Below are 21545 nucleotides of genomic sequence, written 5' to 3'. Positions count from 1 at the left end.
CGTCAGAGGCACACCTGTTAGAAGATACGCCAGCCAGGCCACATGCACCTTATACTTCTGTGCTCACGGGAGCACAAACACACACCTGCTTAGAGTGGGCTTGTTTCATAACAAAATAACAGAATAAATAATGTACCTAGAGAAAATACATGGTTTATTCTAGAATTTCAGTTGAAGTTAATACTTCAAAACCATCTATATGTATGAGACATAAAAATTGTTGCCGAAAATCTTCAGAATATATTTTTCTTTGTTAAAGGAGGAGGTTGCGTTACGGTTGTTGAATTTGGTTTTTGTTTCAAGGACTTATTCCTGAAGCATCTCTTTCCAAGGAATTTGGGCCCCAGCTTCCACCTCTTCCTGCTCTAAATTCCCTGTGCCTGTAACCAAGGGAGAAAGAGCACCCAACTGTGTGCAGTTGAGAGTTCAGGTCATGTTTTTACAATGTTACTTACATTCCTTCTATTTTAGCTTGAAGAACGCCCTTGATCATTTCTATAAGGCAGTTCTAGTGGTGATAACTCCCTCAGCTTCCATTTTCTTCTGATAAGTCTACTTCTCCTGTAATTCTATAGGACAGCTTTGCTGAGTACTAATCTTTGTTAACGATTATTTTCTTTCAGTATTTTCAACGTATCATCCACTCTCTCTCGGCCTGCAAAGTGTTTATTGAGTCATAAGCTGATAGTCTGGTGGGGGCTCCGTTGTATGTGACATAATTTCTTTTTTTTTTTTTTTTTGCTGAATTTCTAATTTTGTTCACTCAGTGTTTTCTAATTTAATTTTGCTGTCTCTATGGTGTTGTCTTGTTTACTGAACAGCAAACACATTCTTGAAATTCTGCTCGAATTTTTTCTCCAGTATAATTCCCAAGCAGAAGTCATTGCACTGGAAAAAAAAAAAAAAGACAAAATAATGACACTTCTTATCAGTGTTATCAGACACCTTGCAATTTGAGTGTGATCATAGCTCTTGCCTAAAACACCTTAATTACATTAACCAGGCGAAGATTAAAAACTCATGGGGCTAAGAGTAATTTCTATGTCCTAAGTGCATAAGTGCATGATTATTTACTGTTAACTAGGCAAAAATGAAAAATCATTACCATGCTTGGGGACTCTTACTACTTGGTTCGGGCTGTTTACTTTAGTGATCATTAGAAAAGTAATAATGTTTGTAACCATCCAATATTACAGACGTCTGAGTTCAGTCAGCAATTTTCCTTTCACGTTCTCTCTCCTGTTCCCCCTGGTGACTCCTGTTACCTATATGTTCATTTATCTGCCAAGGAGCCTGGAGTTTGAAATTCCTCCGAAGTCTGATTGAGAATATTTGGGGAGGGGTAAGAAGCACAATATAACTATATTTCGTGATTCTCTTACCCCTTTGTCTGGAACAGGGGGGCAAAGGGCTCTCAATGGACGCGCCTCACCTTTGAGGAGAGGGATGAACCCCCAGAGGCTTGAAGGTTGTGTTGCAGGGACACCTAATGACTTACTGTTACGCTCTCTGTTGAATTTTAAGTCACCCACTTTTAGAACTCTTGCTTGTATAGGCTTGAGACGGGATGAGATAAACTATAAAATTTCCCTACACTGAAAAGTGAGGGCAGAGCGACTCAATGGAGAGAAAATAGAGTGGAAACAGGGAACGTTACGTACCCTTCTAGATGCCAGGTGGTCCTGAAAGACGTGGTGCACGGCCTGCATAAACCCCCCCACTTTGGGGTAACCCCGTTCACATAGCTTCGTCTTAATTTCCTTCAACTTCCTAAGATCATTCATGCATCTCTGGTGAAAAAAAAACATTGAGAGAATTTCTGACAGAGCGCAATGCCTGCCTTCTGTGGGTCCCTGTACAATGCAGCCGAAATATGAGCTAATGATCACAGCAGCTCATGCCCTCCCTCCTGTGGGCTTCGGTCCCAGATCCCACAAGAGCCTGTGTCAAGGCTGGGTCACTTTGTGGTGGCCGATAGTCATAGTTTTGCAACTGTTACTCACAGAATTATGCGGCATCATCTCGATGCCACGCTCTGAATAGGTCTTCAAGAGGAGGAACTCACATTTCTGTAAGAGAAAAGGATTTGAATAAAAAGAAGCGTAGAGAGAATGGGCCCATGTGCATGCCCAGGCAGAGGCATGGTCACACTTATTTTCCAGAAGTTTCCTCAAACAGGTGTGACTCAAGGAAATAGACATGTAATGGCTGAGGTTTTTTTTGTTTTTTGTTTTCTTTTTTCTGCAAATAGGTCTGGGGAGTTTTCAGCTGTTGAGACCTGGTCAGAAGAGTAGACACGCTTTGACGCCCTACCCCTCAACTGTTGGCTTCTCATGTGTCAGCAGAAAGGAGACCCTGGGGTTGGAATCGGACTCACCAGCTGTTCCTCAGGCCCCATCTGCCTCTCCAGAACCTCGGGTTCCCTGAGACACTGCCGGCTTCCTGAGGTCTCACTCATCCTGCAGAAGGTGCAACTCCACGGGCTCCTGACAGGGGGCATGAGTGAGCAGGGCAAAGCCCAGAAACAGCCAGTCTTCCTACGGCTGCCCCTGTTCTCCTTTCAGGAATGACCAGTGGGCACAGTCGGGGGATGAAGGGGACACTCCCCAGTCTCCAGGACCCCCTGCTGGGGTCTGATCTGATGACCCTCTTCCACTGAGGGTAGAGGCAGAGGTTTTGTGGGTAGAAGATGGTGTCAGGGTGAGTGGTGGGCTCTCCTGTCTGAGGGGCTGGGAGCACAAGGACCCCTGCCTACCAGGCCTGAGTGTTGGTGACTGGGCCTTAACCCCTGGGCGCCCTGAGCCTCAATCAACCAGTTGAGACATGGCAAAAAATCCATGTTTCTTGCCTTTTCTGAATAATCACAGAACATAACTACTGGTATTTCCATTCCTGTGAACAGGAGTCTACGGGTAAGTCCTGGAAAGGACAGTAGCGGTATGTAGGCAAAGGACCCAGCCACCAGCCTCAGCCTCCCAGAGGAGAGAGCAGAACATTGCCCTCCAGCTGACAGTGTCTTTAAACAGCTCCCAGGATCAGACTGCTGGACCCCAAACCGCTGACTGTGCTCTTTCCCCATCAGGACATAAGGAGGGGTTCTGGAGAGGGAGTGTGCAGGGCAGGAGGGGGGGGTCCCTAAAAGAGAAAGGGCAGCATCTCACAAACCTTTCAGTTTCCACAGGTGGAATGTGACAGTCCTCATGAAAGTATCTCAAACAAGTATCACAGCGGAAGAGATTTGCTCCATACAGGCAGATGTCACATAGCTCTGAATTTTCCCACTAGGAGGTAAAACAATGTATTCCCAGTGAGACCCCAGAAGACTACAACATGAGAATCTAAAATGCACAACCTTCTGTGAACCTGGAAGAACACACATGAATCCGGAACCATCAGAAACTACATTTGACCATGGTTGCTTTCCTTCTGCCTTCTGAGAAAATTGAGAGAGGTTGAGAATGTCTTTGGAATAGTTCTATCCCAGATAGAAACATCCTGTCTATCCCATGGTCTACTGAAGAAATGTCTACCACCGTGTGACCATCTGAAGTGACACAAATGAGACTGACTTGGGGACTGGCCCACCCATTGATGAGTACTGGGTGGAGGGAAAGTGGTCCACTGAGGAGCAGGAGGAGGCAGGGATGACAACGTCCACCTTTCTCTGCCATGACCATTTCTGCTCTCTCCAAACATGTGAGGTCTGCACCATCCTCTCCTGGGTTTACTCCATCAGCCTCACTGCTGTATCTCTGTCCTTTGTCCTCCTTCTCTTCCTCTAACGTTCAGACAGACTCTCTCATGGTTCCATCTATCCTATCTATCCCCACTCCTTCTCATAGTAATTGTGAAGTTTCTTGTGTTAGTTCCATTGTCCCTGCAGGGTCCATTGCATACAGGGTTGCTAAGACCCTAACGAATGGTTCCACCTTAATACATAGAGAAAAGTTCTCTGTTTCTCAAAGTCTGTATTATATCTCGGCTAACAACACACAAAAATCAGAAATGTCCTTCCTGAAGCCATTGGACAGAGTGATTTTGAATGTAGTTATTTTATGTCTTTTCATGTAGAAAGTAATAAAAAATGAAGAGTTACTAATTAACAATTATTTTGAATCTTGTTCTGGCCTTTGGGTGAAAATTCTTGTGTGGGGCAAATTTAGGTTCAGGTCATCACTTTTGCTATTAAAAATGGTCATATACAAGAAAGATAAAACTGAGAAACATCTTGCCAAGAGCTCCCACTCAGTGTTCTGGAAGAATACTGAATCCCATCCCCAATGTGGACGAAGACTGGTCTAACATGGAGGCTTAAGGCCATATTCCTTCTTCTCACTGTAGGGACCCACACATTCCCATCGTCGTTCTCCAGAAAGTGGTGACCCTCATCCCAGAAGAACAAGAAATAACATATGTAACCAATGCAGAATAATCTTGTATTCCTAATCTTTAACCATGTTTAGAACCCTTTTCTCTTTGACTCTTTGTTTTTTAGCCTGGCTGCACATTTTAATTGTATGAGGAGAATATATAAAATAATCCTGGCACCAACATCAGAGATTCTGAATCCAGTGGTCTGGGTTGAGGCACAAACACCGGTATTCTTCTTAAGCTAGAGAATGAGTAACTTGTGTAACAGAATCATCTATGAAGTTTTAAACAATTATAATGTTCATGTAATAGTTCTCATTGATTATATCGGAATTTTATTGAGTGTGTGATCAAAGGTCTTCAGGTGATTCCAGTACAGCCTAATTGAGTTTCAGCCTGAGCAAGTGTGGTTATTAATGTGTGAGGATAGTGTAAGTCAACGATAAATTGGCCTGTAATATTTATCTTAGGAAATATTACTATCAGGAGTGAAGGTAATCTTGCTGAAACACTTGCTTTCTCCTCCCCATGGACTCTTGACCATGAGTAGTATGACATGACCCTCTGGGTCTCCATCTGTCATTCAGGGTCCTGGGAACAATGCAAGTGTCCCAGACAAGAACTCTACCACCTGCTGTAGCTCTTCTGGGGCGCTGCCTTAAAGATAATATGAATCCAGGGTCCTCCACATTGCAATTTTACTTCCAGAAGGCCATCCTCATCTTCTTTCCATCCATATACCAAGATGGCATCTGGCTGACTTTTCACAGGAAACTGACTACTGGGTACTACACTTATATTGCTTTTGTATAGTCAATAGAATGCCTTGGCTTCCTTCCTTTCAGGCAACCTCAGTTTTTATTTCTGCTCAGGGCAGAGAGGTCATAGACAAGTGTGATCCACTGGAAAATGACCTGAGAAATGCTCATGTCGCTGTCTGCCTCTTTGGGTAGCCTAGAATCCCCTACTCCCAAGTTACTTTTCCATGGTACACAATGAAGTTGAAACAATACTTGAAGTCAGGGATATTATTTCAATCTTCTTTAATGGACACTGGGCATTTTTTTTTTCACTCAATAATTGTATGCTGAATGAGTAGATAAGTATTGTTTCATTTAGGAAAGGAAATTGCAATGCTAACTCTTAAGCAAATATTAACATACAAAAAAATTATTGTTTGGCTAAATATTTTAGATTATTTTACAACACAGCAGCTGTCGCCGGAAAGTATAAGTAGACCTTTTCAGGAGACACTGTTGTGTAGTGTCAAATGTGACAATGAAGTTTCTCAAAACTGGGGGCTCCATCAGCAAGAGAAGTTCTGGAAGACACAGAGAACCCATTGAGGTAGTATTGGGTCCTGAGATCTGCCACTTTGGCTAACTTCTATTCTTGATCAAGGACACAAAAGATATAGGGGCAAATGAGCTTGTTGCTGCAAAGTGTTGCACCCATGGATAAGGAAAGGACCTGTGGGTTGGAAGTTGCTCGCTCTTTCAGGTAATCCAGATTGAGTAACTCTAGACACAAGGAGAGTGGTAGAGACATTGCTGTTTAAAGTAGTCACTGAATAAAGTAGGTTAAAAATATTTTATCTTTAGTAAACTCAGTGGATGATACTTCCAAAGACCCAGAACATCAGATAATCTAAAGGCCTGGACCTCACATTTCCAGTGTTAGTTGAAGTCTCAGTGGCCAGCTCTATAAACTCATTGTAGAATTCTGTGGAATCCCTGGACAGAATTTCTACCTGAAGTGTAGGAGAGTTGTACTTCTCATCTTCCCTTCCTTCCCAAGTCTCATTCATACCCAGTCTTGAAAAAACTATCACCTGGTGCTGAATCTGCCCTGTGCATTATGTATTTTGTGTGTTGCCTCCATAGCCTTCTTCCATAGAGGGTAAACCACTTTCATAGGTAGAAAGGAGGCCTGCATATCCCCTGAGGTACAGCCAAAGGGGTGACATCAAAGTAAATAATTTTCCAGGTCAGCCCCTCATGTAAGATACATTGATCTTCAAGAGTAACCTGTGCAAAAGCACCATCCTCACGAAAGGCAAATACTTTGCAACTGATGAAGAATTTTGTACATTTTATTACATAGAAGAGGGTGTAAAAAATATGAACAAGATCTGGGATTGAGTTGAAGATCCTGTGACCTTATTAAGAAATTATAATCATGTTTGCCTTACGTTTGACACCCTTACAACATCTGCATCTATAGCTAAAACTCTTCTATGAGGCTATTTGGATGGTTCCTTATTATCCCAATCTCAGATGGCGTACCATTCACTGATGACCTTGCATACCCAAAGTTAAAAGTAGCATCTCTGAAAGCACATGCAAAAAACCAAAAAATAGCTGGGAGGAGTAGAAGAGGAAAATTAAGGATAATCACACAATCGAGAAACCATAAAAGAGATGTACATATAAAGCCAGTTATGTAATAAGAACTTGTATAAAGTGATAATCACCTCTCTTCTTCTACCATAAACTCTTGGAAGTGTAGGTAGTATTCCTTTCTGAAAGATAAAAAGATCCAAGTATATGGTCAACCTGCATTCATGTTTTGTGAGTCTGGCATTCCAACCTTGTCATAAATATTTCTTATATGCTCACTGTCAGCTCAAACCAAGGTGAGGTCTCCCTCTCCACACCTTATTTGAGAATTCATCAGTGCTACCCAGAAAATCACCTTTAGGACACTTTCCTTGATCTTTTGTTTTTTTCCTAAATATTAAGAGATTTTCCTTCATAATCTCTTTGGCACCGCTCACCTCCTTTCTATTTCACAAGTGCCACTCAAGCTTACATCTTCACACCAGGACTATTCAACCAGCACACATGGATCCCACACCTACAGGGTGTTAGACACTCTGGACAGTGTTGGGCACACAAAGATGTGCAAACCCTAGACGTAGAAAGAACAGGGATTGTGTGAAGGGATAACTATAAACCAAAGTGAGAAGGACCTTAATAGTGGATTCCAGGGCCCCAGGGAAGGGAAGACAAGGCAAGTCAGTCGGAATATTCAGAGAGGGTGACATTGGGTAGTTGGGCAACTCTCCCCTAGAAAAGGATAAAGTCAGGGACCTCAGGTCTCTAGCCATAACTCACCATATATTTGATGAGAAAATAGTGACCTTATCTTTGCAACAAAAGAAGGCCTATCCCAGTCCCATCACTTGAATACCTTAATGAGGTTTCGTAGGGTTTTCCCACCGCAGTACACCTTTCTCTTCCAATCCCCTGATCTTTGATAGCCTGCTGTGACTTGAAATTCAATGGGGTTGAACCAATTTCCATCCTGGGTTTTTATACACTTCATTGTGGTTCCTGTAAGATGGGGGTACATTGATCCTGAACCCTCTTTGTTATCAGAGCTCAGACATTGGCCTCCCATCACACTGGATCTGCAATCACCCAATTTGGGCTCAAGATCTCTAGCAGAAGAGTCTGGCTTCCCCTCTCAGACTTCAGAATCCCCAGACCCAGCCTGTAAATCCCCTCCAAGGAGATTTCCTGCTTTGTGCACACATTTCTTTGATCTTCATGCAACAACAACAACAAAAAAATGGGTCATTAGCATCAAAATCAACATTATAAAAGTATTCCAAAACCAGCTGTAAGGAAAAGCAAGTGGTTCAAAACAATGTGAGGATTTCAATTTGTTATTTTGGGAGATGGAGAATAGGCCAGACTCTCAGGTGGCCTGGGGCAATGAGGAGGCAGAAACCCAAATGGGACTGAGTTCTCAGGTGAGGCTCTGCTGCTCAGAATGGCACCATGGTAACATCTCTGCCCCGTATTACACCATTCTTTTCATCTAGGTTTAATGGCATTATTGAACAGAGATTTTCCCATGCCTGAAATCATGGATTAAAATCATTGTGAAATATTCAGTGGAAATTTTAAGTTATACATAAAAGATATTCATAACAACATTAGTTATTAGAGAAATGGAAATCAAAATCACAATGTGATACTACATTACGTGCATTAGGATGGCCATAATAAAAAAGACAAGTGTTAGTGAGAATGTAAAGAAATTGGAGCCCTGAGACTTTGCTGGTGGGAATATAAACTGGTGCAATACTGTGGAAAATAGTTTGGTTTTCCTCAATAAGTTCAACATAGAATTACCACATAATCTAGCAATTCTACTCCTCGGTATATTCCCAAAAGACTTGAAAAAAAATACGCTCACACAAAAACTTCACATCAATGCTCAAAACAGCACTATTTTTAATAGCCAAAGGGATAGATATATCTATACCATGAAATATGTTATTTGGCAGCAATAAGCAGGAAATATAATACATCATACTACATGGGTGAATCTTAAAAACATTATGCTGGGTGAAAGAACCAGTCATAGAAAGGCACATGTTATATGAGTTAATTGATATGAAATGCTTAAAATAAGCAAGTTTATAGATCAGAAAATAGATTGGTGGTTGCTTAGGTCTGGGCATTGGGGTGAGGGGGGAATGAGCATTGACTACTGAGAGACATGGCATTGCCTTTATTAAGGGACAAAAACGTTCAACAATTAGATGGTGATGGTGGTGGCATAATCTCATGAACATACAAAAGGAACAAACAATGATATAAGTGGTGAATTGTCTGATATGTGAGTTACATCTCAGTAAAGCTGTTTAAAAAATAGTTATGATTTAAACATTGATGTTAATTGGTATTCACTAGTCATTTAAGAGACATCTCATACTAAGTTCATTATCATAGACAATTATTGCAAAGCTTTATAATTTAAAAATCACAAAACATTTTATATTGATGATGTGAATTGACTCCGAAAGTCACATCAGATTATTATCCCATTTTTAGATGAGAAATTTCAGGCTCAGGAAGATTTCTTTATTCAGCCACTCTTGGCACAGCTAAGGCCGGGACTCAGGTTTCTGACTGTAAATTCTGTGATCTCACGACCTCAAACACCCTGCCCTGGTGATGATGACCCAGAAAGGGTATAGGATAAGAAGGTGGATGGTCAAAGGCCTCTTTCCTTTTATATCTGATAAATATAGACTGATGTTCCTGCAGGTCTCCTTGGTTCCGTGGGCATCCTCATGGACACTGCCACGTGGGAGTGAGCACGGAATATGCACCATGTCTGAAAGTATGGAAATCTCACCTTAGGGGTCCCTTCCTACTTTCAGGCCTCAGCGGGGCCGTCATTCCTTGAATGATGGGTAATTCCATGCTTTTTATGATTTCTTCATATAGGAATTATAAATTAAACTGAACCATCAAACCCACCTTGTTCCAATCTCTTCATGTATAATATGCCTTTTATGTCACCACAGGTCACGGGAAGTACGTCAGAGCTAAAATCCACATTTTCTTCTTCATGCTTTCTTTTTCCTGAAAGAGAAGTGTCTTCATTCTATCTCATTTTACAACGGTCCATGGACAACTTCCTCCTCTATTGAGGTAGTTTCTATAAAGACATAGGGGTACTTAGGAAACTTTATTCCACACATCTCCAGAGTGCCAAAGTCTTTTTTCAGTGGCATTGTTGATGCATAACCAGAGTGAGTACCTTGATTTTATGTCTCAAATTTCACAGCAAATAGAGTGCTTTACCAGAGACACCAGGCATCAATAAAATTGTCTTAACTCCCAGTCCAGTCACCCCCTCCCCCAGCTTCTTACATGACAAGGAAACACAGGGCTGCTGTCATGTGCTGCAGGAAGCTCCCCAGCTCTGCTATTTCCCTGCAGTCAGGTAGCTGGAGACAAAGTCGGAGACTGTGCCTGTGGCTCCCAGTTTGAGCTCCGACGCAGTGAGCAAGAGGATAATGGTGGGGTAACCTAACGGAGACGGTGTCTGCCTGCTACTTGTGTTCTCTGCTTTGCTCCATTTCCCCCCACATCAGCTCTCTCCAGAGATGAAAGAGGAGCTCAGGAAACTCTAGAACCATCTGCAAATTGCATGGCTGGCTGGACCATCTGAGTCTGACAATGGTGTGTCCTTTATTAAAAGCTATTCCCAATACACTGATCATCCAACTCTATGACCTCATTTCCTCTGTCCACACTCTTTTCTATTATAGCACTTTGGTCAGTAAAGTTAGCTGTGCCCAGTGAAGGCAGAAAGGGATCAGCTTCTTCCTGCATTGTGATCAGGACAAAAGTGGTGGGAGATTAATGGCGTTGTATAGACCAATTCTGATAGTCTGGATTCTGTTCTGAGCATTGCTGATACCACTGCCTTGTTCTGCCCCACTCTTCAGAGGGCCTAGAGCAGTGGTCCCGACCTCCTGAGGCCGCGACCCTTCAATACAGCTCCTCATGTGGCGACCCCCAACCTAAAATTATTTTTGTTGCTACTTCAAAACTGTGATTTTGCTTCTGTTATGTCTTAGGCAACCCCTGTGAAAGGGCCGTTGGACCCCCAAAGGGGTCGCGACTCACAGGTTGAGAACCCCTGGCCTAAAGGATTCAGTTTAATTTTAGTTACGTTTTGGAAATGCCTTTGCCCTGCTTGTGTCTGACCCTTCTGGATGAGATGTCTGAGTGACAATAGGAGATTATTGGAAAGACAGATGAAGTGACCGCCAGCGGTATGTACACGCAGATTTTTGTGAAGGCAGTGAAGGAAGAGCAGAGATCCAGACACCTGAGGAGGAAACACCTAGGAGGCATGAAAATGGAGAGGCATTAATGATTTCTGTCTTTCAGAACTGCCCCGAGGCGTCCTTCCAGAAGGACACCGCCTTGGTCCAGCTCCTCCACCACACAGATGCTGAGTATGTTGCCCTGCATCAGATACAAAAACACAGGGGCTGGTGTCAGCGTCTGCTCATCACATGCAGAGTATCTCTGGACATTGTCCCCACACTGATCCTTAGTTATTGGTGGAGGATTGTGGGAAGACAAGTATCATCTGGTTGGTGTCATGGACACAGAGGGCAGATTGGATGGACTGGCCCCAGGCTGTGTTCCTTTCCCATCCTGCCTCGTCAAGGACTAGACACAATGAACAGAAACGACTCTAAGACTTATAACTGGCCAGTGGCCCACATTGGAGGCAATGTCCCCCTTCCCCCTGGATGATGAGTATTTCCTTACAGACCTCAATGTAAATACTACCCTTTCATGGGCACTGTATTCACTTGCCTCTCTGATAGAAACATGGTGACTTGTACCTCAGAGGTGCCCACGGGAGACCTGAAACAAGTATGGTTTAGGAAATCTGTCCAATGCTGAAGGAAACAAATCGAATGTGCTGGGTCTCAGCCTCCACTGGTGAAATTAATCATGGTGGCCCTGGCCGGTTTGGCTCGGCGGTTAGAGCGTCGGCCTGCGGTCCAGAGAGGCCCGGGTTCAGTTCCCGCTAAGGGCATGTACCTCGGGTGCAGTTTGTCCCCGGCCCTGGTTGGTCGTGCGGGTGGCAGCCACTCGATGTGTCCCTTTCACGTCGATGTTTCTCTCTCTCTCTCTCTTCCTCTCTCCCTCCCACTCTACCTGAACAAAAAATGGAAAAAATGTCCTCGGGTGAGGATAAAAAAAAAAAGAAATTAATCATGGTGGCTGGTGGAGTGGTGTTCCTCTGGGGAAATTTACAGACGCCACTGTGTGAGGTGAATTTGTTGGGAGGCAATTTTCTGTGGCATTTCCACATGCCTCAGAGTACATTTTCAAGGATTTTTAAATAACAAACATCCTTGGAAGCTGGAGTTAATGTTCCTGACCAGTATAAAATAGAGGACATTTCCCTCCTGAAGTATTTCAGGATGGTCGAGTCTCCCTCCTCTCTCCAGAAGACATTTCCTTAAGTTCCAGGGTGATGGTTGTATTCTGTATCTTGATAAAGATTTGAATTTTACATGAGAATGCCTTAATCGTAACTGATAATATTTGTGCATCTCATTACAAATTTTATCTGAAAAGGCAAAGAAATGTACTGCAAAAACAGTGAATCTAGTTAATACTATGCATGCTGAAGTGTTTGGAGGAAAGTGTACCGATGTCTGCAGCTTTGAAATGTTTCAAACTTGGCCCAGCCAGTGTGGCTCAGTGGTTGAACATCGACCCATGTATCAAGAGGTCACCGGTTCAATTCCCAGTCAGGGTACATGCCCAGGTTATGGGCCAAATCCCCGGTGGGGGGCATGCAGGAGGCGACCAACAGATGTTCTTTCTCATTGATGTTTCTCTCTCTCTCCTTCTCTTTTACTCTCTCTCTAAAATTAATAAAGAAACAAAATGTTTTAAACTTATAGGATGGTTAGTGGATGGATAGGGAAATGGATAGATGGCCTGAAATGAGATAAAGTAAGCACAGTACATGTTAATTGTGAACCGATAAGAAGGTATTTTGATGTATATGCTAACATTTTTCAAGTTTTCAGTAGCCTTAAAATCTTCATGATTCGACAGTTGACAAATAAGATGTCATCAAGAAAAGAAAGCTTATTAACCAAAAATTGCATTTAAAATACTAAAAAAAATTCATCAGCCGCACAGTAGATTCTAAGACAATGTAGTAATCATATTAGTATACGGAGGAGAATTAAACGTTGACCTAGAATTTTTAAAATATGTTTTTATTGATATTGTAGAGATTAAAACATCGATCAGCTGCCTCCTACAGGTTTCCTACTGGGGATTGATCCTGCAACCTGGGCCTGTGCCCTGACCGGGAATCAAACCCAGACCTCAGTCCAAGGGACAATCAATGCTCAACCCAGTAAGCCACACCATCCAGGCTGACATAGAATTTTAAATCTTGATAAAAAATTAAAAAAAAGATTTCAAAATGAAGGCTTATTTGCACTTAGAACACTTGGAAGATTTGCCACTTAGACACCCTCACTAAAAGAACCAGGCATTAATTCCACTTGACAAAAAGTAAAACCAAAGGACAGAAAAAATGATGAGTGTATAAAATGATGAAAACTAATCATATAAAGGTAAAATATTCATTTGTTGTTTGTTTTTTGGTCTTATGGAAGGTGGTAGTTCTCTGTTGTGGCTGTAATGTTGTGGTTTCCCATTTATGTAATGTATTCCCATACATTTTGTGGCCTAAAGCAACATAAAATGTTGTTAAAGGTCAGAAATCTGACACAAATCTTACAAAAACCACGGTGCCCACAGGGCTTTGTTCTTTTCTGGAGGCTATCATAAGAAATAATCCATTTTTACCTTTCCCAGTTCTAAGAGCCCACATCTCTTGACTCACTGCCTTCTGCTTTCATTTCTTTAAAAAAATTTCTTTTCTTTATTGACTATAGAGGAAGGGAGAGAGAGGGAGATAGAAACATCGATGAGAGAGAATATAGATTGGCCACCTGCTGCATGCCCCCACTGGGGATCAGGCCCACAACCTGGGCATGTGCCCTGACTGGGAACCAGCGACCTCTTGGTGCCTGGGTTGATGCTCAGTCACTGAGCCACACCAGCCGGGCTGCTTTCATTTCAAAGACAGCCATATTACATCTCTCTGATCCTTATTCCTCAGACACAAATCCCTCTCTGCACAGCAGGAAAGTTTTTTTGATTTTAAGCATCTATATAATTTAATGATTTAATTGGGACCACCTAGATTATCCAGTATAATCCCCTCATCTCAAGACCATTAACATTCCCCCATATAAAGAAACAGATTGCAGGTTCCAAGGATTAGACATGGATGTCGCTGTTTTGGTTGGTATAAAATTCTCAAGAACCTTATGGGTCTCCCACATGTGTCATGAGGACTTGCTCCATTACACAAGAAGCTCCTCCACAAATCTTTCCTATATAATCATGTATCTATTTTTGGCTTCTGCCGAGATGGCTGAGGGGATCTATGAGACACATACTTAATCTCATCAAATATCCTTTCTGTGACAATACTCTGACCTTCCATTGCTTCTGTGGCTCTAGTAAAATGCCATACAGACACATTCTTGGTCACTGCAGAGTGAATCTTAATTTTAGCATCTTTTGCAACCTGAGTAAACTAAGAACAATCCGAATCAAATCTTGATTCCTCTTTGTTGAGCAGTTCTCCCTTCAGTTGATCCAGTTCTTCTCACCTTTTACTGTGAGCAGCAAAACAAAAACAAAAACAAAAACCAACAAAAAACCCCAGCTGCATCTTTATCACTTAGAAACCTCCTTAGTGTAGGTCCAGAAAGTTCTGCTTTCCCCATATCTGCAGGACAGGATTTGGCTATGCATTCTGTCACTACATAATAAGGATCCTCTTCCTCCAGTTTCCAAAAATTTGTTCCTTATTTCCTTCTGAGCCCTCATCAGTCACACCTTTAACCTCCATGTTTGTGCATATTTGTGCTGTTCAATATGCTTTATTTATGTATTGTTTTAAACAACACAAGTGTTCTCTCCCATGTTCCTCCCTCCTGAGTCCTCACTAAGTCTTCAGAATCCACATTTCTACCAACTGTTCAAGGCAACCTAGGCTTTTTTTTTTCAATCATTCTCCTTAAAATTCTTCCAGCCTTTGCCCATGGACCAAAGCCATTATCACATTTTTAGGAATGTTTTATAGCCAAAACCCACTTTTGAAAAACAAAGTCTGTATTATTTCCATATTGCTGACATAACCATTTACTATAAATAGTGGCTTAAAACAACACAAATGTATTATCTTACAATTAATGTCAGTTAGAATTCTGACATGACCTCACTGGACTTAAGTCAAGTTTTTAGTGACCTTCATTCCTTTGTGGAGGCTGTAGGGGACAATGTGTTTCCTTGATTTTCCTAATTCCTAATGTCACGCACATTCCCAATTCCCTTCCTCTATGCACAGAACCAGCAATGTTGCTTCTCTCTGACCATTCTTCCACAGTTACTTCTCCCTCTGTTCACAACCAAAGAAGGCTCTCCACTTTTCAAGGGCTATGGGAGTATATTGGGTCACCCAGGCAATCCAGGATAATTTCCCCCATTTTGAGATTCCCAGTTGAATTAAATCTGCAAAGTGAAGCATTTGACAAAATCCAGCACCCATTTCTGATAAAAACGCTCAGCAATCTGGGAATTAGAGGGATCATCTCTCAACATAATAAAGGCCATATATAAAAAACCTACAGCCAACATCATACTTAATGGGCAAAAACTGAAAGCATTTCCCTTAAGAACAGGAACAAGACAGGGATGCCCACTTTTGCCACTCTTATTTAACATAGTACTGGAAGTCTTAGCCATAGCAATTAGACATGAAGAAAAAATAAAAAGGATCCAAATTGGAAAGAAGGAAGTGAAACTGTCATTATTTGCAGATGACATAATATTGTACATAGAAAACCCTAAAGACACCATAAAAATATACTATACTTAATAAATAAATTTGGCAAAGTGGCAAGATACAAATTAACGTTAAGAAATTGACGGTATTCCTATACACCAACAAAGAACTCACAGAGAGAAAAACTAAAAAAAAAAAAAATCCCATCTACCATCATGGCAAAAAAATTAAGATACCTAGGTATAAACTTAACCAAAGAAGTAAAGAACCACTTCACAGAAAACTATAGGTCATTGAGAAAAGAAATAGAGGAAGATATAAAAAAAGTGGAAGCACATACCTTGTTCATGGATTGGAAGAATTAACATCATCAAAATCTATACTACCCAAAGCAATCTAAAGATTCAACGCAATCCCCATAAAAATACCAATGACATATTTCACAGAACTAGAACTAATACTTAAAAAGTTTATATGGACCCAAAAAAGACCCCAAATAGCCACAACAATATTGAAAAAGAAGAACAAAGTAGGAGGGAATCACAATATCAGATATCAGGGTATACTATAAAGCCACTGTAATCAAAACAGCCTGGTACTGGCACAAGAACAAGCAGATAGATCAATGGAACAGAAGAGAACCCAGAAATTGACCCAAGACAATATGCTCAATTAGTATTTGACAAAGGTGGCAAGAGCATACAGTGGAGTCAAGATAGCCTCTTCAACAAATGGCGTTGGGAAAATTGGACAGCTACATGCTCAAAATAATAAAGCTAGACCACCAACTTACACCATTCACAAGAATAAACTCAACATGGATAAAAGACTTAAATGTGACTTGTGAATCCATAAAATTCCTAGAAGAAAATGTAGGCAAAAAAATTTCAGACATCATACACAGCAGAATTTTCACTGATACAACACTTAAGGCAAGAGAAACAAAGGAAAAAATTAACACATGGGACTACATCAAACAAAAGAGCTCTTCACAGCAAAAGAAACAACCATCAAAATGGAAAGGGAACCCACTATATGGGAGATCATAACTGCCAATGATACGTCAGATGAGTACTCACTTCAAAATATATAGAGTACTCACGCAACTCAACAAAAAAAAGACAAAGAACTCAATTAAAAAGTGGGCAGAGGGCCTAAAGAGACACCTCCCCAAACAGAACATACAAATGGCCAAGAGACATATGAAAAAGTGCTCAACATCACTAATCATCAGAGAGATGCAAATTAAAACAACTATGAGGTATCGCTTCACACCTGTCAGAATGGCTGCCATCAACAAATCATCAAACAACAAGTGCTGGCGAGGGTATGGAGAAAAGAGGACTTTAGTACACTGCTGGTGGGAATGCAGACTGGTGCAGCCACTATGGAAAACACTATGGTGTTACCTCAAAAAATTAAACATTGAACTGCCATTTGATCCAGTGATCCCACTTTACAAATATACCCTAAGAAGCCTGAAACACCAATCAGAAAGAATATATGTACCCCCATGTTCGTAGCAGCACTATTTACAATAGCTAAGATCTGGAAATAGCCCATGTGTCCTTCAGTAGATTAGTGGATGAAAAAGCATTGGTACATATACACAATGGAATACTATTCAGCAGTAAGAAAGAAAGAGGTCTTATCCTTTGAAACGACATGGAGGGACCTGGAGAGTATTATGCTAAGCGAAACAAGTCAAGCAGAGAAAGATAAATATCACATGATCTCACTTATTTGTGGAATATAATGAACAAAACAAGCTGGTGAACAAAATAGACCCAGAGACATAAAAGTAGGGTATGGACTAACAAACCTCAGAAGAGGGGATAGTGGGGGCTGGGTGGGAGAGATAAACCACAGAACTTATATGTATGCATAACCAATGAACATAGACAACAAAGTTGGGGATGGGGCGGGGGTGGAAGGATTGTGAGGAGGGTTTCAATGGGGGAAAAAGGAGAAACATCTGTAACAAAAATAAATTAATAAAAATAATTAATAAAATAAATCAATCTGCAAAGTGCACTTGCCATGTAAGATAACAGGTTACAGGATTAGGGGATTAGGACATGAGAAGCAATCCAAATGAAAAATAATGTTATAAATAATAATAATGATGAGACTCTGGTATTTTAAAACTATTTTCTCATATCAAAAGCAAGTAAAATTTTATTCACTCTTACTTATTTTTTTCTTGGCCTTTCCTAAAGTAGAGTTGTTTCCAAGATCCATGGTACCTAGGGAAAAAAAACAGGTGGTGGTGAGAAAACAGAAATTAGTAAATAAAAGTTGCAGATCTTAGGATGATTTATATTGCAGAAGGCTTGAGTTTATTAAGATGTTTGATCTCTTGTTTCTCTCTTTCTTCTAAATGAACTAAAAACCTACTGAACTGAGAAGTAGGAGTCCAGTATTGGACTGAGATGTGTAAAGGTCATTAAAAACTCATAGATGCAGAGAACAAACTGATAGTTCTCCAACTTGGAATGGGAGAAACAACAGTTATCTGTCCTAACTTTTATGTAAACATAAATAGATATCTTTTTTGCAAAGACATCTTTAAATATCACAATATAGGCTAATGTTATATTGGGGGTCATCTGTCAAAAGCTATCAATAAAATTTGATAGTAATAACTGGAAGCTTTTCCTTCTGTCAATAATTAGAGAATAGAGTGTATTGAATTTTGAACAGGTTTATGAAAAATTTGACCAGTAGCTGACCTCCCCTCTATCTCTGCTCTGTAGAGAATAGGAGGTGAGTGGGGACATCACTGTGACCCACTACTCTGAGGGACGACACGTCTGAGAACATGGAGTGAGACACAATGCCGTCCGACTAGAGCTATCTTGTTAAGCTTGAATTTATAGTGATTTCTTTCTTTGTAGTTTTATTTATTTTATTTTTTATTTTTATTGAGGTGACATTGATTAACAAAATTATACAGGTTTCAGGTATACAATTCTACAATACATCATCTCTATATTGTATTGTGTGCTCACCACCTCAAGTAGAGTCTTCTTCCATCATCTCCCCCCTCCACTTTCCCTCTGGTAATCACCATGTTATCTGCGTCTATGTATGAGATTCTTTTTTCTTTTCTTAATTTCTTTACCTTTTCATCCAGTCCCCCAAACGTTCCTCCCCCTTGACACCACTCAGTTTGTTCCCTGTACCTATGAGTCTGTTTCTGTTTTGTTTGTTAGTTTATTTTATTCTTTGCAGTTTTCAAAATGGCATTAGATCAAGGTAGGAACAGGCTGCCGGGCCTTGGTGTGTGTTCAGGGAACTCAGACTCCTGACGTCCTGGAGCCAAACAACGGTAGTCCTTACCCTTCTTATTAGGATCACTTTTCGGAGTGCAGCTAAAGGCTCCTGGATGCTTCACCTCTGCACAGAATCTTGAAGCCCCTTTAAGACTTCTCGCAGAGCTACAGGCTCCTGAATGTCCTTCAAGACGTCTTCCGGCAGAGGTACAGGCTCCTGAATCCCCTTCAAGACTTCTTCCGGCAGAGCTACAGGCTCCTGAATGTCCTTCAAGACTTCTTCCTGCAGAGCTACAGGCTCCTGAATGTCCTTCAAGACTTCTTCCTGCAGAGCTACAGGCTCCTGAAGCCCCTTCAAGACTTCTTCCTGCAGAGCTACAGGCTCCTGAAGCCCCTTCAAGACTTCTTCCTGCAGAGCTACAGGCTCCTGAATGTCCTTCAAGACTTCTTCCTGCAGAGCTACAGGCTCCTGAAGCCCCTTCAAGATTTCTCCCTGCAGAAGGAACAGATGTTTCTTGAAGGTCTCGTTGCATGACAAAGTAACCAACAGAGTAAAAACTTGGGAAGCTCTGAAAATCCAGGGCTAGAATATCCCTCTCTCAGATCTTTATGATCTGCCTTTTGTATTCACTCGATATGTAGGTCAGTATTTTATCCCACACTCTACCCTAAGCCTGGGACTAAGATATTTCTCTCTCAATGCGCTTCTCTGCTTTCTTTTTTATTTTAAAGAGTGTTCTTTATTGATTTAGAGAGAGAGGAAGGAAGAGAAACATCATTGGCTGCCTCCTGCACGCCCCCTACTGGAGATCGAGCCCACATCCTGGGCATGTGCCCTGATCAGGAATCAAACTGGTGACCTCTTGGTGCATGGGAAGATGCTCAACCAACTGACCTACACGGCCAGAGCTTCTTTGCTTTCTTTTGGCTCTCTGTATTTTGCACTGCATTCTTTTTCTTCTTTTACATGGGACTTTATGGATTTGTGTTCTGGTCTGTAATTGTATTAATTATTAGCTCTGCCTCGCTTCCAATGTGTTCTTAGAAATCTGGTATTGAAGAAGGTAGATCTTTTACTTGGCTGCTTCACAAAATAACTTTGTGAAATAGAGACTCTCCCCTCTACTTTTAAAACCCTTTGGAAATCACGGGCAAGGGGCCCCTTGCTCTGTGTGAACCTTACCTTCCTACACTTCTCTCTCTTCCTTCTCTTACCCTTCTATTGTCATTTTACACTTCTTCCATCTGCTGTTTCTTTGTGGGGATATCTTGGAATCCTTGTGTTGAGAAGCTTGCTGATAGAGAGCCTTCTCTACCCTTTGGTGCCCCTTGAAATAATCTTCTGTTGTGTCTGAGCTCAACACAGGACCACTTTCCCGAGCACTTTGCTTACACTAAGACACAAGTCAGAATGTGTACTCTCTAAAAACTAAAGCAAACGTACCTTTACATTAATAGATATAGTGAGCTATTAGAACAAAAGTATTATTTATAATATTGCTCTTTTGTAACATCAACACCAGGTAACATTGTTATGTTTTTAGGTCTTTTCCTAGTGTGATTTCCTAAATAGACATGTTTCCAATATTCTCTGAGAAAGTAGGCAGGGAAAACCCATCAGCACTCTGTACACTAAAGAGCTGCAGAGCTTAGGACCACTCATGCTGCCCAGGGGATTGAGGAAACAACCATTTTGAGCTCCTGTTTTACAAAGGAAATAACCCAGAATCCAGGAAGCTAGTCTTGTCTTTCCCTTTATCTCTGTGAGACTTTGTGGAAGACCTTGAAATGTTTATGTGATTGTGTTTTCTCATCCAGAAACAAGGACAACAATATCCATCCTGCGTACTCCTCAGGGTTGTTGTAAAGGAAAAAGTAAGACACTAATTTGCAAAGGTCCCTTGAATAGTCACTCTGTATGTCATGACTTGCTGGAGAACTCTGTCAAAAACAACACACTGGGTTTCAGAAACCTATCCTACGGCTTTATTTCTGCTAACACTAGAGCGTTGGATGACTTGTCTTCAGACCTGATTCAAAGTCTGCGATCAGATGACAATATGACCTTCCAATAAAGGAACATTAGGTTTCTATTCTCTAAATAAATTACTGTATAAATCCAACACTTTATAGTCATAGAATTAATTTTTAAACAAATTCATTACTTTGCTAGTCTATTTCTACCATATAATCAATAGATGAGTGCAAAGGTTGATAAATAGGACCTATGAATTAATAGGTCCTCTTCAAAAAATATAAATATAATGATTTCTTATTTTCTTGTACATCCCAGAAGGTCAAATAAAATAAAATCAGAGAATGGGATTCCAGGATAAACTGGATGCATGGTACAGAATGAACTCAGAACTGATGCCTCAGGAAACAGTAGCTCTTAATTTAGGTCCCTGCAGCCCAAGCCTTGTGCTCCCACCTCCTTACCAGGACTCCTTCTTTGTTCCCCAGTGAAAGCTTTGGTGGGCTCATCTTCATCACTGCTGATCACTGCAGAGAAGAAAAAAACCACTTAGTGTTTCAGGGTGGGGCCAAGGACCCCATGGATAGCTAACCCCATAACAAGAGCACTTGGAAGACCTAGAAACTAAGTTAACTCAGGTCCCCCTGGTCTGTGCCTGATGTGTGTGACCCTCAGGTTGCTCCAGGTCCTACCCAGAG

General features: G+C 41.2%; 1 protein-coding gene across 1 annotated transcript in view; it reads right to left on the bottom strand.

Annotated features, from left to right (window-relative positions):
- Positions 1–140: 140 nt before the first annotated feature.
- Positions 141–21545, bottom strand: part of LOC118625328 (nuclear body protein SP140-like protein) — a 46595-nt gene continuing 25190 nt past the window's right edge. The window contains exons 8-18 of the mRNA XM_036254210.1: positions 21312–21374; positions 18940–19365; positions 17790–17843; positions 9651–9755; positions 7564–7706; positions 6845–6892; positions 3166–3281; positions 2378–2486; positions 2004–2069; positions 1662–1790; positions 141–888 (exon numbers count right to left, since the gene is read on the bottom strand). Coding sequence (XP_036110103.1) covers positions 811–888; positions 1662–1790; positions 2004–2069; positions 2378–2486; positions 3166–3281; positions 6845–6892; positions 7564–7706; positions 9651–9755; positions 17790–17843; positions 18940–19365; positions 21312–21374 — 1337 coding nt within the window. The 3' untranslated portion in view covers positions 141–810. The remainder of the gene's footprint in view (positions 889–1661; positions 1791–2003; positions 2070–2377; positions 2487–3165; positions 3282–6844; positions 6893–7563; positions 7707–9650; positions 9756–17789; positions 17844–18939; positions 19366–21311; positions 21375–21545) is intronic.

Source organism: Molossus molossus, unplaced genomic scaffold, assembly GCF_014108415.1.
Source record: "Molossus molossus isolate mMolMol1 unplaced genomic scaffold, mMolMol1.p scaffold_m16_p_11, whole genome shotgun sequence".
NCBI lineage: Eukaryota > Metazoa > Chordata > Mammalia > Chiroptera > Molossidae > Molossus > Molossus molossus.
This window is presented reverse-complemented; position numbering and strand designations above follow the sequence as displayed.